Genomic DNA, 17,068 nt, shown 5'->3' with positions numbered 1-17,068 from the left:
CTCTGGGTGCTGGACATGGGACTATAGGATCTAATAGTTCCTTCCCCTCCTGGATTTTGGCCTTCTTTGGTCTCATTCCCTCTATCTCCCCAATTCTACCTCTTAGCAAGGGAATATTTATCTTGTACGATTATATGTTGGAAGTGTTTAACTTTCTTTTCATTTGTACAGGGGCTTACAACCAAAAATTTGATTTAAATTTCAGAGATTGGACTTGGACTTTTCAGCAATGCTGAAACTGTTAGGGCTTGGGATACTCTTATATATCTAGATGCACTTTGCATAAGAGGAAAGGCATGAGACTTTTGGGCGGCCAGGGGCAGAATGTTGGAGATTTATCTAGATGTCCTCTCAAATCCTCCTGCACTCATAGGCAGGGCTTTGGGGATTGGCTGGGTTGTGGGTATGTGATACTCATCACTGATTAGTCCACTGATGGGTTCGTAGCTGGATGTGATGCTGGGAGGTGAAGCTGGGTGGGAGGAGGTGGCTCACTGGGGCGTGGCCTGGAAGAGTATATATCTTTTCTCCTCCCTGGTTCCCTTTCTGTTTCCTGTCTGCCCTGCCACCATCTCTTTCTCCTCTACTGTGTCTCTCCACCATGCTAGTCTGCCTGGGAGCCAGCCCACTATGGATCGAAACCTCTACAAACTGTGAGCCAAATAAACCTCTCTTTCTTTAACTTGTGGTCAGGGTGTTGGGTCTCAGTGACAAGAAAGACAGATTTGGAATCAGACTTGAACATGAATTTCCTCAGGAATACACTGAGTCAAAACCATGTACTGTTAACAGTATACACCTGGTGTACGTGTGGAGAAACTGTCCAGAGGAGCAAAGGCGCTTGCTCAAAGTAAATATCTTTTCTGGATCAGGGTCTCACTATGTAGTTCATGCTGGCCTTGAACTTGAGGCACTCTCCTGCCTCAGCCTCCTGAGTGCTGGGCTGACAGGCATTCGCTACCATAACTATCATGTCTTGCTTGTTGGCTTTATAATCTGTCAATTTAGTTTCTTTTCTTTATTTCTTTTTTCTTTTTGCTTTCTTTCTTCTTTCCTTTCTTCCTTGTGGTACTAGGGCCAGCCAACTACAGAGACTTTGTGCTAAGCTACACCCCAACCCTTTTTAAATTTTTTATTTTGGGACAGCGTTTCATGAGTCATGAGGTCCCCCAGGCATGATTCATACTTGCAGTGCTCAGCCTCCTAGATTAATTTGTCAAAGTTTTACACCTGCTTTGGGGTCAGATTCCCCTCTCCTTGGGGTTGGAAGGCTCAGAGAGGACTCCCACCTCGGGCCTGAGGGCTGACGGGGCCCAGAGAGGTCAGGAGCCTGTGCACTTGGCTAGGAAACCAACACATCCTTCCGCTGCTTGGTGCTGACAGTGTTTCCTTCAGTTACTCAGGAGCACAGCAGAGCGAGGCTCCTCTGGTATCCAGAGTCCTGCAGCTGTGTCGAGTATATCGTTAGGCTGTGTTGCAGTCGTCAACCGTGTCTCCAGGTGTGCTGAGGGCTGCTTCCAGGAGGGGATGGTGCTGGCTTATCTGCGGCTGTGGCCACAACATCAGGAGTGGGCAATGTCATAGTCCTCTGTGTGGCACTCTGTGGGAAGAACTGGCCACGCAGCCCAGATCTCCCAAGCCCTGCTCTGCCTTAGCCACCCAGTGGTAGCTCTGTCTAAAGCCCAGCTAAGCCCACTTGACACAAAGCTCCAACTGCTATGACCTCAGGTCACCAGGTCCCAACCTGCCCAGGCGTGCACATCGCCAGCGAGGGGTCCCTCCATAGGCTCAGAGCCTTGGTGATAGAGCTGCTCGCCCTGCCTGCCGTGTGCACCTGGAGGTGCCTCCTGGTCTCTCCAGTCCTTGCTTTATTAGAATCCAAGCAGGACTGTGGGGCGCCAGCGGGGACACACAGTGCTGTGAATGCCCACGCATGCTGATGTGCTTTTAAAAGATGCTTTCAAGGGCAGGGAGTGGCTGCAAGAGTGTATTAAGCTGTTAGAAAAAACCCAACAGTTCTGAAGGAGAACTGGCATGGGAGGCGGCTCCTTTTGCCTTGGCGAGGTCTCCTAAAGGATCCAAGCCCCAGGGAGTCCAGGGCGGGGTCTGGATCCCCAGCCAACACTTGTTGAGCAACCAGCCCACACCAGAGGGGAAAGGGCCAGCAAGTTAGTGAGCCAGAGTTCAGGAAAGGTTTGGTTTTCTCACCGTAAAGTAAAGATCACACTTTCTGGAAAACGCATAAAGTTCCTAAAACAAAAAGAAAGGAGAGAGAGAGAGATCCTTTCCCACCAGTCACAGCCACCATCCTTGGCCGCGCACCCTCCGAGGCCATGGTGCCGCCATGCCAGAGACAGAGAGGCACGTGGCCCATGGGAAGAGCGAGGCCTAGGAGACGCCATCTCTGCCCTGCGGCCACCTCTGTCCGGGTCCCTGGCCTCCATTCTGTGACCTGGTCCCTCTGATGACCAAATTTCTCAACTTTCATCTCTAAGCAGAGTTTTAGTCTTTACTGGGGTCTTGTTTGCTTTTCCTAGTGCAGACATGTGACCACCAAATGCCGGGCGTCATGTCTCACCTTTTGCTGTTATTCTACGCTGGCCTGCTCCTTAGCAAGTTGGGTGTTTGCATTTGTCAGGGGTCTCCTGCTCTGAAGTGCCAATGTGCTCGGCCTTCCCTGAGGCATCCTCTCTCAGCGGAGCCATGGGCTGTGAAAGTCTTGTTTTTTCCTCTGGGACAGGACAAGAAGAGTTTCTTTCTACCCGCTCTGGGGAACCCAGCGGATTAGCCAGACAGAATCCTGCCCCGTTACATGCAGATATAAATAACTTTAATCCAAAGCAAGCCCCGGTACTGCAGTGGACAGAGGAACAGGAGAAGGCTCCTGCCCTGGCTTAGTGGGATTTTAAAAAGTTACACAGGAAACTCTGGGCCTTCGGCCCACAGCCCCATGCAAGGCGAGGTGGAGGGAACAGGAGGGACATGAGCTGTGTCCACTCTGGACCCAAGTGGGTGGCAGCATGCCAGCTGGCCAGAGTGCGCCCCACCCCCCGGCCTGAGACATTGATCTGGGTGGAGCTGGGAGCTGGTGTGGGCTTGGCTGGTACCACAAACCATGCTCTTTCCGTCGGGGCCTCCTTGTCCCTGCGTGTCCTGGTTTGTTTGGGTCAAGGCCATCCCAACCCATGTGCTCAGATGGTCTCCTTCAAGGCCCAGCAGAGCAGCCTGAGCCCAGATGGGGAGTCCAGGGGAGCGGAGATTGGAGAGCGAGGAGGCGGAGGATGAGGAAATCCCAGCTGTCCCTGCCTGTGTCCTGCCTGCTTGTCTCTACCTTGTGTCACTTGCCCTGCTGGGTGGGCTGTTGGGGACCTGCCTCTGCCTGACCCTGTGTCCTCCCTCTGTCCTGCAGGTGCCATGACCCAGCAGCCCCAAGAGGGCTTCGACAGGAGCGTGGAGGAGGCCCGAGCATGGATGCAGGCAGTGCAGGAGCGGCTGCAGGTCAATGACAACACCCAGGGGCCCCTGGAGGCCCTGGAGGCCAGGCTGCAGGAGACTGAGGTATGCGGAGGCCCTGCCTCTGCCGAACCTGCCCCTCCCCCTCGACCTCAGTTTCCTAATCATTCCATGTCGAGGATGAATGAGCCGAGTCTGCCAGACTCCGACATGTGCACGGGGTCCTGGGGGCTTTGCTCAAACGAAAATGCTGGCGAGGCAAGCCTGTCATCCCAGCACCTGGGAGGCTGAGACAGGAGAATCATCATGAGTTTGAGGCCTGCCTGGGCTAAGGGGACCCTGTCTCAAAAGAGGAAAATCAAATACCAGTTCCGCTGGGGTGGGTCTGGGGCCTGAAAGCAGGGACTTCTGACAGTGCCTGTGCTACTGCTGCTGTTCTCTAGTCCTCATTTCCCTGGTTAGGGACCAGAGCCTTCCCTTGGTTCCTCTCGTCCCTGCAGGGCCACCAGTGCAGCCACTGGATCCCCAGCCCTGCTGGCTCTAGCCTGGCTGCCACCTCTTCCCTGCCCACTGTGGCTGGGCCCCTGCAGAGCGCTGGGGAGGGGCTCTGCCCGGCCACAGCAGTGAGCCCTGAGCTCCTCTAGACCCGGGGTTTGACTTCACCCTGCAAGACAGGGAGGCAGTGCATGACAAATGCTGGCGCCTGATGCCCAGCCAGACATTACACAGACCCTGTCCAAAGGTGATAGGGATTAAGGACAAAGCACAGTGGACCAAGAGTCTGAGGCTTGGATTAGAATTCCCACGCTCTTGCCAGAGTGCTGGGTCACCTCCATCACCCCCTTTCCCTCCTTGGGCTCCCGTTCTGTCTGTGAGAGAAGCCAATGACTTGCGCTCCTCTGGGGTCGCAGCTGTTTGGAAGTCCCGTTGTCTCTCCCTCCTGGTGGTGAGCCTGGCTTGAGCAAGCCCTAGGGTGGTCCTCAGCTGGACCTATTGGTGGACCTGGCAGCGGGAGCTCTAGGCCATGACCTGCAGGCTGGTGCTTGCCGTGCCTTGTCCCCGGGGCGACTTCTGTGCACTTTGATATTTCAACACCAGCTCCGCGGAGTCATGCCTCGCTCTTGCCTGGACAAAGGGAGCCCGGAATAGAGCTCAGTGCAAAGCCCTGGCTTCAGCCCTTTGGATGGAAAGAAAGGTTCCCCGGGGTCTAGAGCTGGGCTCCTACTGGCTGTGTGTGGCTGAGCTCCTGGAGCTGCCCTTGCTCCTGGGGAAAGTGACCCGCACCACCGCAAGGAGGGAAGCGGCATGGAGGAGAGGACTTCCTGCCTGCTTGGCCCGGCCACTGCCCTGGGAGGCCCACGCTGTTTCAGATGCCAGGGCCTCGGCTGTCTGTTGCCCTGGTCTGTCCCCTGAGCCTCCAGGAGCCACCTCGGGGCCTCCAGCTCCTCTCCCAGGCCCCAGTGTCTTACTTCCCTTGAGTCCTGGCTTCCAAGCCCCTTCTTGTGAGGGGGATCCAGTGTTTTCTGGGGCCTGACTTCCAAAAGCCAAATGCACCCCTTCCTAAATACATCTTGCTTCTCTACCTGTGCCCAAGCCTCCCCACGATTGTCTGCACCATCTCTAAGGTTTGGCATGGATGCCCCCTTCCCCACGAAGCCCTTGTGGATTTCACAGGTCCCTCCTCGAGATCCCAGGTGGCTCTTTTGTCCATCTGCTCTCATCTGCTGCCCCTCCACAGCCCAGCTGGAAATGCCCGCTCATCTAGCTCATGCTGGGCCCACTGTCCAGCAGTGCCCACTACAGCCCTCTGATCTTGGCTGAGTGCAGGAGAAGTGCCTCGTAACCGCATTTCTCTGATTTTCTGGGTGCCTGATTGGCTGCTTCAAACCAGAATAACTTCAAGGCTGCTGCATGAACTGCTACCTGGGTGGCTGGGTATTCTGGGCTGTGTACTTGCTGGCCTGGACCCTGGGAGAACTTCACTCTGGGGCAGCGAGGAGGGTGCAGCGGCTTCGCAAGATCTGACTCGGCCTCACTGGCCACGAGCCCACAGCCAGTGTCCCACAGCTGGTGTTATGGGGTGGGCGTCTGCTTCCATTCAGGCTGGGCTTGGAGTTCTGCCTGCCATGGGGCCAGCCAGTTCCTCTCCCTTTGCTGGGAAACATCAAACCCACTCACTTGAAAAGGGGAGAGGCTGTCAGGGTCTCTCTTGTTCCCCCAAGTGCAGCCTGCACCTCCTTTACCATCCACCCAGGGTTAGGCGGATCACATAGTGGACCCCAGGCTGTGGGGCAGGCACCGGACTGGGGCTTCTGGTGGGCAGGCTTCTGCATGTGGCACTGTGAGGCTGACTTTCTCTTTCCTCACAGCTCCTGGCTCACTTGACTGCTGCAGCCGAGTTCCTCTGAGCTTAGCCTGGCAGCTGGGTGCAGGAGCTCCCTGACTGCTGTAGGGACTGTCCACAAAGCTTGGGGTTTCTGTGGGCCCCCTTGCGCTGGCTATCACATCTGGAAAGACCATCATGCCCAGCTTGCTAGCAGGAGGGGAGTGTGAAGTCCCCTTCGCAAGGCTGAATCCGATCCATTAGCCCCTTAATTATTACTTCTGCAGTTATTATTTTGTACCACTGGGGATTGAATCCAGCGTCTTGAGGGTGCTAGGTGAGTGCCCCACCACTGGACTACAACTTCAGGCTTTATTTACTCTGTCTGTCTGTCTATTTATCTATCTATGTGAGACAGAGTCTTAACTATATGATTCAAACTGACCTTGGGACTCTCAGATCCTCCTGCCTCAGCCTCCTCAATGCTGGGATCACACATGTGGACCACCACGCCTGGCTTATTTGTTTATTTTTGAGGCAGGGTCTCACTAACTTCTCCAGCTTCAACTTGTGATCTCTCCTTCTGGCTCGGCTCCCCCAAGTAGGAGGCCTCATAGATGTGCGCCTTTGCAGTTATATCAGTCACATTAAATCTCTCTCTGGCTGGCTTGGAATTCAGCATCCACACTGCTTCTTGTCACAGGCTGGGGGCAGATGGGCAGTGACACCAGGTCCAGAGGGATCTGCAGTGGCCCTCGCATCTCCGGTTTATGCTGACCACAGGGACACTTTAGTTTCCACACCACCATTCACCACTGAGAAAGACGTGGGGTCCTTGCTGCAACCACTGCACCAGCGGTCCTGCTGCAAAGGCCACGTGGCCACCTGATCCTCTTTGCCTTTCCGAGGCTGTTTCCTCTCTGTCCCTGTGCGCTGTCCCACCCACTGTGCACATAGACCCCCCAGAGGAAAAGCACCTTTAGTTCTGCTCTTCGCTAACCCAGGTGGTGGGGTTGTCCTTGTCCTGGTGGGAGCATCTCAGTCACCTCTGGATTCTGATGCAGTCCCACAAGGCCCGGAGTGTCCTTGCGTTAGTCATTCATCCAGGACCTACCCGAGGCTCCTAGGTGTGGGCTTGCCACCTGGGCAGCTGCCAGTGGAAATGGCCATGGGGGCCAGGCTGCAGGAAGAGCAAAGGGCTTGGCTGGTCGCTAGGGTGTGCAGAGAGATGGCATCTCAGCTATGTGCAAAGCACATTTTCTTTTTCTACCCCAAACAGTCCAAGAGGTGGGTGCTATTCATAAAAGAGCTCCCGGTGAGATGTGGGCCGGGTGGGGACCCAGGGACAGATGGCAGTGCTGGTGACCGCAAGGGTCCTCCTTCCACCCTCAGGGCATCAGCAGGCTTCTCAGGGTCTGCACAGTCCTGGCTGTGTGTCATACCACTGTCTACCCAGGCTATGCCTGTTTGCGTTGTCCTGAGCCCAGCCCCCCCAAACCCCCTGCTCATGTGCCCAACAGAAGATCTGCCGGCTGGAACCCGAGGGGCAGTTGAAGGTGGACCTGGTGTTGCAAGCAGCCGAAGCTCTCCTGGCGTGCTGCCCTGAGGACCAGCGGCCCGAGATCCTGGCCCGGCTGAGAGACCTGAAGGACCAGTGGGAGGAGACTGTCACCTACATGACTCACTGTCACAGGTAGGTGGCCAGGCCAGGGGATTTAGCAAGCCTGTGTCCACCCACCAGCACGCTGGCCTGGGACCCCTGCTTGTGGAATCTCTGTGTTCCATGTTGCCTGGGAACATCGTTCTCCTGGGGTTCAAGCCATCCTTGCCTTCTCCTTCTTGATTATGATGGAGCTCAGTGCTGAGAGTGTACAGAGGGACCCCATGCTGGGCTGCCAAATGACTGCCCACGCCTGCCTCTCCAGCAGAGCAGTAGAATGGCTCTGCTGGGAGGGTGCTTTAGCCTGATTGTTGGCCTGTATCCAGTTATGAGGAGGAGCTATGGGACAGAGGCAGAGACTCAGAGATCTGGGGGTGATTCTTGCCCTATTGATTACTTTCTATGTGGCTTTAAGAAGTTCCTTGACAGCCGGGCATGGTAGCTCAGGCCTGTAATCCCAGCACTCAGGAGGCTGAGGTGGGAGGATCGTTGCGAATTTGAGACCAGCCTAGGCTACAAAGTGAGCTCAAGGCCAGCCTGAACTGCACAGCGAGATCCCGTCTCAAAAAAGACAAAAAAAAAAAAAAAAAAAAAAAAGAAGTTCCTTGACCCTGTGCTTCCCAATGGGGCAACCAGGTGCCTCCTAGAGGTAGCTAGGAGAGTAGAAGGGAGTCGCAGAATCAGGAGCGAGAGTGCTTGACCCACAGGACCCCTGGAGGCAAGAACAGCTCCACGCAAGGCTTCCTGTTTGCCAAACCCTTGTACTTGATCCCAAGATGGGTGGAGAGGCACGGCCATGCTGAGTATTCATGGTGCCCACGGACTCCTGCACATCCCGAGTACCCCCACCCACCCAAGTAGCACTAACAAGCTGGCAGGTGCAGCTGTGTCCTGCAGACTGTTAGGCAGGGTTCTCCTATGGCTGATAGGCACAGAGCAGTAAGGGTCTGAGGCCACTGTGTTCAGAGTCTCCAAGCCAGAGGTGACTGGAGGACCCTGTGCATCGAGAGTGGGAGTTCAGGGCCAGAATCTTGTGGCTAAGGGCTCCCCAGTCTGCATTCCCCGGCAGGTAAGTCTCAGGCACATCAGCTCCCTTAGGAGCCCGAGTCTAGGACTGGAGGAGGGTCCCACTCCATAGGACAGAGGGAGGGTCATCAGCTGCCCCTGGGACACAGAGATGCTGTCATGTCCCCATTGCACAGCCCCCAGGCCAGATGAAAGGGCAGCGTATGGTCTTCCTGTCTGGGAGCATTGACCGACCCCTCCCTGACACCCCGGGGTCTCCGTCCACAGCCGCATCGAGTGGGTCTGGCTGCACTGGAAGGAGTACTTGCTGGCCCGGGGCGAGTTCTACCGCTGGTTCCAGAAGATGGTGGTCACACTGGAGCCGCCGGCCGAGCTGCAGCTGGGCCTGAAGGAGAAGCAGTGGCAGCTGAGCAATGCCCAGGTGCTGCTGCACAATGTGAAGAACCAGGCTGAGCTCTTAGGCAGGCTGCTGGAGGAGGCGGCCTCCCTGTTCAACAGGATCGGGGACCCCAGTGTGGATGAGGATGCGCAGAGGAGTATGAAGGCTGAGTACGACACAGTGAAGGCCAAAGCCCAGGTGAGGCTGGGGCTCTGCACCCGCCATTCACTCATGCATCCCATCTTCCTATCCACCAATCCGTCTCCTCACCCTTCCACTGCCCACCCACCCTTCATCCATCCGTCCTTCCATCCATTCACCACCTACCATCATCCATCCATCCACCCACCACCTACCCATCATTCATCCATCCACCACCTACCATCATCTATCCATCCACCACCTACCATCATCCATCCATCCACCACCTACCATCATCCATCCATCCACCACCTACCATCATCCACCCATCCAACACCTACCATCATCCATCCACCCACCACCTACCATCATTCATCCATCCACCCACCACCTACCCATCATTCATCCATCTACCACCTACCATCATCCATCCACCCACCACCTACCATCATCCATCCATCCACCACCTACCATCATCCATCCATCCACCACCTACCATCATCCATCCATCCACCACCTACCATCATCCATCCATCCAACACCTACCATCATCCACCCATCCAACACCTACCATCATCCACCCATCCAACACCTACCATCATCTACCCATCCAACACCTACCATCATCCATTCATCCACCACCTACCATCATCCATCCATCCAACACCTACCATCATCCATCCATCCAACACCTACCATCATCCACCCATCCAACACCTACCATCATCCATCCATCCAACACCTACCATCATCCACCCATCCAACACCTACCATCATCCATCCATCCAACACCTACCATCATCCACCCATCCAACACCTACCATCATCTACCCATCCAACACCTACCATCATCCACCCATCCAACACCTACCATCATCCACCCATCCAACACCTACCATCATCCACCCATCCAACACCTACCATCATCCACCCATCCAACACCTACCATCATCCACTCATCCAACACCTACCATCATCCATCCATCCAACACCTACCATCATTCATCCATCCAACACCTACCATCATCCACCCATCCAACACCTACCATCATCCATCCATCCAACACCTACCATCATCCATCCATCCAACACCTACCATCATCTACCCATCCAACACCTACCATCATCCACCCATCCAACACCTACCATCATCTACCCATCCAACACCTACCATCATTCATCCATCCAACACCTACCATCATCCATCCATCCAACACCTACCATCATTCATCCATCCAACACCTACCATCATCCATTCATCCACCACCTACCATCATCCATCCATCCAACACCTACCATCATTCATCCATCCAACACCTACCATCATCCACCCATCCAACACCTACCATCATCCATCCATCCAACACCTACCATCATCCATCCATCCAACACCTACCATCATCCACCCATCCAACACCTACCATCATCCACCCATCCAACACCTACCATCATCTACCCATCCAACACCTACCATCATCCATTCATCCACCACCTACCATCATCCATCCATCCAACACCTACCATCATTCATCCATCCAACACCTACCATCATCCACCCATCCAACACCTACCATCATCCACCCATCCAACACCTACCATCATCTACCCATCCAACACCTACCATCATCCATTCATCCACCACCTACCATCATCCATCCATCCAACACCTACCATCATCCACCCATCCAACACCTACCATCATCCATCCATCCAACACCTACCATCATCCACCCATCCAACACCTACCATCATCCATACATCCAACACCTACCATCATCCACCCATCCAACACCTACCATCATCCATCCATCCAACACCTACCATCATCCATCCATCCAACACCTACCATCATCCACCCATCCAACACCTACCATCATCCACCCATCCAACACCTACCATCATCTACCCATCCAACACCTACCATCATCCATCCATCCACCACCTACCATCATCCATCCATCCAACACCTACCATCATTCATCCATCCAACACCTACCATCATCCATTCATCCACCACCTACCATCATCCATCCATCCAACACCTACCATCATTCATCCATCCAACACCTACCATCATCCACCCATCCAACACCTACCATCATCCATCCATCCAACACCTACCATCATCCATCCATCCAACACCTACCATCATCCACCCATCCAACACCTACCATCATCCACCCATCCAACACCTACCATCATCTACCCATCCAACACCTACCATCATCCATTCATCCACCACCTACCATCATCCATCCATCCAACACCTACCATCATCCATCCATCCAACACCTACCATCATCCACCCATCCAACACCTACCATCATCCACCCATCCACCACCTACCATCATCCATCCATCCACCATCTACCATCATCCATTTATCCACCACCTACCATCATCCATCCATCCACCACCTACCATCATACATTTATCCACCACCTACCATCATCCATCCATCCACCACCTACCATCATCCATCCACCCACCACCTACCATCATCCATCTATTCATCTATCCACTACCCATCCTCCACTTACCCACCTACCCATCATCTATCCACCCATTCACCCATCACCCATCATCCACCCAGTTCCATTTCCCATCTCTCCACCCACCCACCCTCCTTGCCATCTTTCTGCCTCCTTGTTCCCTATCCCTGCTGTGCTACCAAACCTCCCACTGAGTGCCCATCCACTCACCTACCACTTCCTCTCCACCCCCCGTCCTGTCTACCACTCTCCTGCCCATCTCCTCACTCACTCTTCCGTCTGCCTCTCCACCATCTGGCCCATCTCCTATCCGTCTGTTGAGTCACTTTGGCACCACCCTCCCCCCTGTCTACCCACTCTCCAGTCCATCTCCCCACCCAGCTCGGCTCTTACTGGTTCACTCATCTGGCTCTCTGCTGTCTACCCTTCCCCCATGCCCCCTCATTTACCACTCGTCCACCCACCCACTACCTATCCACCAGTCTCCCCCTACTCGTCCTCCTGTCCTTCCACATCCACCACCTATCCACCATCATCTATACACCAGGCTTGTTCAGGGCTTAGTGCATGTGGACACTTCCCACACATACATACTGACCGACTGACTGATGGCCGTGCATTCACTTTCACCAGGCGGCCCCCTCCTGCCCTCCACTCCCCTCCCTCTCCTCTCCTCTCCCCCCTCTCCTCTCTTCTCCCCCCTCTCCTCTCCTCTCCTCTCCCTCCTCCCCTCCCTTCCCCTCTCCTCTCCTCTTGCTCTCTCCCTCCCTCCCTCCTCTCTGTCCCTCTTCCTCCTCCCTCTTGCTCCTTCTCCTTTGATCCCTTCACCCCGTCCTCCTCCTCTCTTGCTCTTGCCCCAATCCCCCTCCCCACCCCCTGCCTGCTTTCCTTCATCTTATTCTTGCCTTATTTTGAAACATCTCATTGAGTTCTTAAGTGCAATTATTACTGTTTTTAGAAATTCTATTTGGCTTTTTGTTATATTGACTTTTTAAAAAATTAGGTCATGCTTCCTGAAAGTTTGGGTTTTTTCTGGATGTGGGTTATTTCCCCAGCCCTCTAAGCATGCATATTCCATGGGCTCTGTCAGGTTGTTCAGGAAGCTGAAGCCCCATGGTCTGAGGCTTTTGTTTCTTTTGAAGGTTTCACTATGTAATTCAGGCTGGCCTTGATTTCATGGTGATCCTCCTGTCTCAGCCTCCTGAGTGCTGGCATTATAGGTGTGTGCCCCCAGGCTTGGTTTTAATACTCTCGTCATTGTTCCCCAAGCATGGTAGACTATTTCCTTGGGCTTTGGCAGTTGGGCTTTATCTGCACACTCATGGCTGGAATATACCCCTTTAGTCTGTGGATCAAATCTAGAGATGTCTTACCCTTTTTTGGTGGTATTGATGATTGAACCCTGGGCCTTCACACTGAGCTTTTTATATGTTTTATTTTGAGACAGAGTCTCATTAAGCTGCCCAGGCTGATCTCAATCTTGCAAACCTCTTGCCTCAGCTCCCAGAGTGCTTGGGTTACAGGCATGTACCACCATGCCTGGTTTGGTTTTTATTTTGAGACAGCTCAAGCTAGGCTGGAACTCGTGATCCTCCTGCCTCTGCCTCCAAAGTAGCTGATTTTAGTGCTGTGACCACCACACCTGGCGGAAAATTGCCATTAGAGTGGACAGAGTTTGCATCTGTGTGGTTCTCAGGGAAGTTCCCGCTGATTCCTATTTGTGTGTGGGTACTGGCTCAGGAGTTTCTGAATTGAGTGGATTCTCTACTCCTGAGCACAAAGATAAAATTACATGACAGGCCCCGGCTCTGCGCTCTGAAGGGTGGCTGATGGTGTTAGTTTGTTTGAGACAGGGTCTCCCTATGCTGTTCAGGCTGGCCTTGAACTCGATATGTAGCCCAGGCTGGCCTTGACTCAGAGATCCTCCTGCCTCAACCTGCTGAGAGCTGGGAGTACAGGTGTGCGCTAGCAGGCCCAGCTGTATGTTTTAAAACCCAGTTCGAAATACACAGCATTCTTCCCCACCTGTGGTGATAGACCTACATTTTTCCCGGTACCCTCCACTGGGATGGGAGTTGGGGGGCTCCTGGAGGACTCTGCCTTCCTGTGGTGGCTGCTGCTATCCTGGGCCCAAGTCCACCCTGCTGTACCCTAAGCATCTGGCTCCAGCCTCCACTAGCTGAGACACAGATGTAGCATGTAGTGACCTGGCTCATTTCCACCATGTCTGCCTCTGCCCGTGGGGCTGTCCCTTCACCAGGTGTATGTTCTGTGGTCCCAGGGGCTTCCAGCCGTCTTCCTGCATCCCCAGCAGCTGAGGGCAGTGTTAGTCATCCAGTGGGCTTCACCCGTAGGGAAATAAGTTGTAGAATAAGCAGAGATGGAGAACCCTTCCACAGCATGGCCGCCCTGGAGAGTTTAGGAAAGCAAGCTCTGCTGCCCCTGGCTGTGTGACCATTGGGCAGCTCACCCAGGTTGGAGGGCAAATGAGTTATGCACAAGCTGTTTGAAAACTGACCAGTGATTTCTTAATACAAAGCATGGCCTTTACTTGGGAGGCTGAAGCAGGAGGATCTAAGAGTTTGAGGCCAACTTGCACAACTCATTGAGAAGTAAGAGCCTGTCTCAAATTAAACTAAAAAGGGACGGGGCTATAGCTTAGTGATGGAGCACGTGCCTAGCACGCGCAGGGCCTGGGTGCAATCCCCAGCATGGAAGGAAGGTACACAGAAGATGCTCTCCTGTGTCAGTAGCAACAAGAATAAATAGCAACAGCATCCGTGTTGGACAGGCAGTGGCTGTGTGGAACTATTTATTAAATAAGTGAGAGCCGGGCCCCAAAGCGTGAAGCTAACTGCCGCAGTCCCTGGAGGGCAGGGATAGGAAGGGCTGGGCTGCAGGGGCCAGGCTGCTCCAGGGTTCGCTCTTGCAGATGCAGCCAGTTGGCTTTGTCCAGCACTGTGGACCCAGGCAGCAGAGCAGGCTCGGCAGCCAGCCACCCTCCCTCCAGGCCTGGGTGGGACAGGGCCCAGCTCCAGGGCTCTTTGTGGCTCTGCAAACACAGGAGCCCGTGCCAGTTCTCAGACGGAGCCCCTAGTGCCAGGGATGGGGCAGTGTGTGAGTGTGGGCGGGGGTGTGGGTAAGCCCCAGCTCTGGCCCCACACGGAGTCTAGATGTCATTTCGGGAGACCCCCAGCACAGGAAGCAGAGCCTTAGCGATCGTGATTCTCACCGATCTGCCTCTTCCTGTCTCTGACTTCACTGGATTTCCCAGCCTTCTCATGCAGTAGATGGAGAAGATTCTCCCTGGCTCCTTTTAAAGATTAAGACAGACAGATAGACAAGCCCTCAAAGACCAGACCCCACTGGTCCAGTAGGAAGAGCCGGGAGCCAGGGTGGGGTCCACGTCCTCATGAACCTCAGGTCTGGACCGTGCTTGTACATCTGTGCCCAGCAGCTGGCAGTGCATGGGGATGTCTGGGGCTCTGGGAAGAAAGGCACTTGGTGCAGGGTCTTCTGAGGCCTCCTGAGGTACAGCACTGGCGTGGAGAGGAAGCTGCCTCTGACCCCATGAACGGGGTCCTGTTTGGCTGTCTCAGCTGTGCACAGGAGCCCATGGACCCTTGCTTTTTTTTCCTGGACTCCAGAGATTTGGGGGCCACTGCCCGTGATTCCAGGGTGTTCTTCCAGCTCTTGGCTGGATGCTCTGGAAAGGACTGTGTTCAGTAGTCCCCAAAGATCTTTGGTGGCCCAGACACCACCTGGTCACCTCTCTGCCACCTGATTAGTGAAGCCCCCTGGTATAAAGGGCAGTGCTGGGGCTCTGGAGCCTCAGCCCTGGGATCTCAGAGGGCCCTGGCCTGGCCGGATGGCAGGACAGGAATGCAGTGACCTCTCCACCTTCACCACTGAGTCTCCGTTTCCGGAGAGCTTCTTGCTGGCTAAAAGGCCCCGTTTCTCCCTTGTTAATGCCCCACAAGTGATTTAGCAAAGTACCTGCTGTTGGTGGGAATGGGACCCGACACCGTGGCCCTCGTGACACCCCCTCCCGGGAGATCCTTGCTCAGGGCACCAGGCTGAGCCTGGAGGTGGCCTGCAGGACACAGCAATGCCAAGCATTGGAAAACAGTGGGCAAAGGGGCAGGCTGGGGCCGCAGGATCTTTTTGTTTGTTTTTAATCCAATGCTGCAAATAGCTGCCTCCTCTTCCTCCTCTTCCTGCCTCCCTGTGCCCTGGAACAGGAGCACCCAGTGGCGGAGGCCAAGTCAGACCTACTCCTTCACCCTTTGCAGCAACATAAATCCACTCAGCCCTCCTTAATTGGATGGGTCTTGACATTCCTGACAGCTCAGTGGTTTAATTGTTTGGTCTAATGAGGAGGCGGGGCCTGGTCCTATGCTTCACCCTGTCACCCTCTCTGGACTGCTGGGCCTGGCACCCACTCCAGCTGGCTCGCTGCCCTGCCACGCCACTCCTCCCTCCTCCTGAGCCAGCGCCTGCCCTGGCTCCCAGGGCTGCTGTTTACTCTGGGCAGACAGCGCCCCATCGCTCATGCTGGAGCTGCTGCCAGCCAGCACTTTGGGGTTCTCTCCCTTGCTACATTCATCACTGTCAGCCAAGCCTGGGGCAGCAGCCTCCGCAGCTGCTGTGTTTCCTAGACGGGACTCTGGGAGAGTTTAGATGGACACAGACACCGTGCGAGACCCAGGAGCCAAGGAGGGAGCAAAGCACCAAAGCATGCAAGGCTCCAGCTCCCTCCTCGGGGTGGTGATCACTGCCTCCCTGATTGGGCCATGCTGGTCCTGGGCGATCCCTGGAAGGCCCAAGACAGGCTTACTCCAAGCCTCAGATGGTCACCAGACTCTTGAGGATTCCTGGAGGCCCAAAGAGTACATGAGATTCGATCACATGGGGACAGTTTCCTGCTCCCAGTGATTGCTGCGAAAGTCTAAAGGAGCCAGTATCTGGAGATTTGGAGAGGAGCCTCCTAAAGAAGGGGAAGCATGTACAAGCTGCTAGAAGTGGTTTTCACGCCCCCCCCCCCCCGCCTGTCCACTCTTCCCACGGAGAACTCAGCTTCATGGAAGGTCAGGGTCAGGGTCAGGGTTAGGCTGTGTCCTCCTCCATAGCCCAAGCCAAGGTCAGCAGACCACAGCCCCAGCACTGAGCCTGCTCACCTCTGCTTTGAGCTAGGAATGCTTTTCACATTTGTAGAAGGAGGGAGAAAAGCCAGCTCGTTCTCCATGCATGAGAAGAACATGGAATCCCACTTCCAGTGTCCGATCTGCACATCTGACCGGCACACAGCCATGTTTTCCACGCTGTCTGCGGATGTTTGCGTGGCTGAGTAACCGCAGCAGCAGCTGTATATTTCCTTTCGCCCTTGGAGGAAGCTGTCTGCAGACTCTGGGCTTGGGCTAAAACTCTGCAGCCTAATACTTGCTGCTTGACCTCAGCTCTCTGACCCAGTGAGAGCCCTGCACCCCTCCAGTTTGCGAGTTTGCAGCAGAGAGGGTCATGAATGTTAAAGAAGGTGCAGTCCTCCAGGGTCAGCTGCACAGATAGTAGGTGCCCGTTAAACGTAATTCTCTTCC

At 54.6% G+C, this 17,068-nt stretch overlaps 1 protein-coding gene across 4 annotated transcripts in view; it reads left to right on the top strand.

The window, feature by feature from the left end:
* The window catches only part of Syne3 (spectrin repeat containing nuclear envelope family member 3), a 78,196-nt gene that overhangs the window by 30,709 nt on the left and 30,419 nt on the right, over positions 1-17,068 (top strand). For all 4 annotated transcript variants that reach the window (XM_063241012.1, XM_063241015.1, XM_063241013.1 and 1 more), the window contains 3 exons: positions 3,410-3,558; positions 7,297-7,469; positions 8,730-9,039. In XM_063241012.1, coding sequence (XP_063097082.1) covers positions 3,415-3,558; positions 7,297-7,469; positions 8,730-9,039 — 627 coding nt within the window. In that variant the 5' untranslated portion in view covers positions 3,410-3,414. The remainder of the gene's footprint in view (positions 1-3,409; positions 3,559-7,296; positions 7,470-8,729; positions 9,040-17,068) is intronic.

This window comes from Cavia porcellus, unplaced genomic scaffold (assembly GCF_034190915.1).
Source record: "Cavia porcellus strain 051 isolate PalLab524CR breed Dunkin Hartley unplaced genomic scaffold, mCavPor4.1 scaffold_31, whole genome shotgun sequence".
Taxonomy (NCBI): Eukaryota; Metazoa; Chordata; class Mammalia; order Rodentia; family Caviidae; genus Cavia; species Cavia porcellus.
Note: the sequence above shows the minus strand (reverse complement) of the source record. Positions and strands in the feature narration are given on the sequence as shown.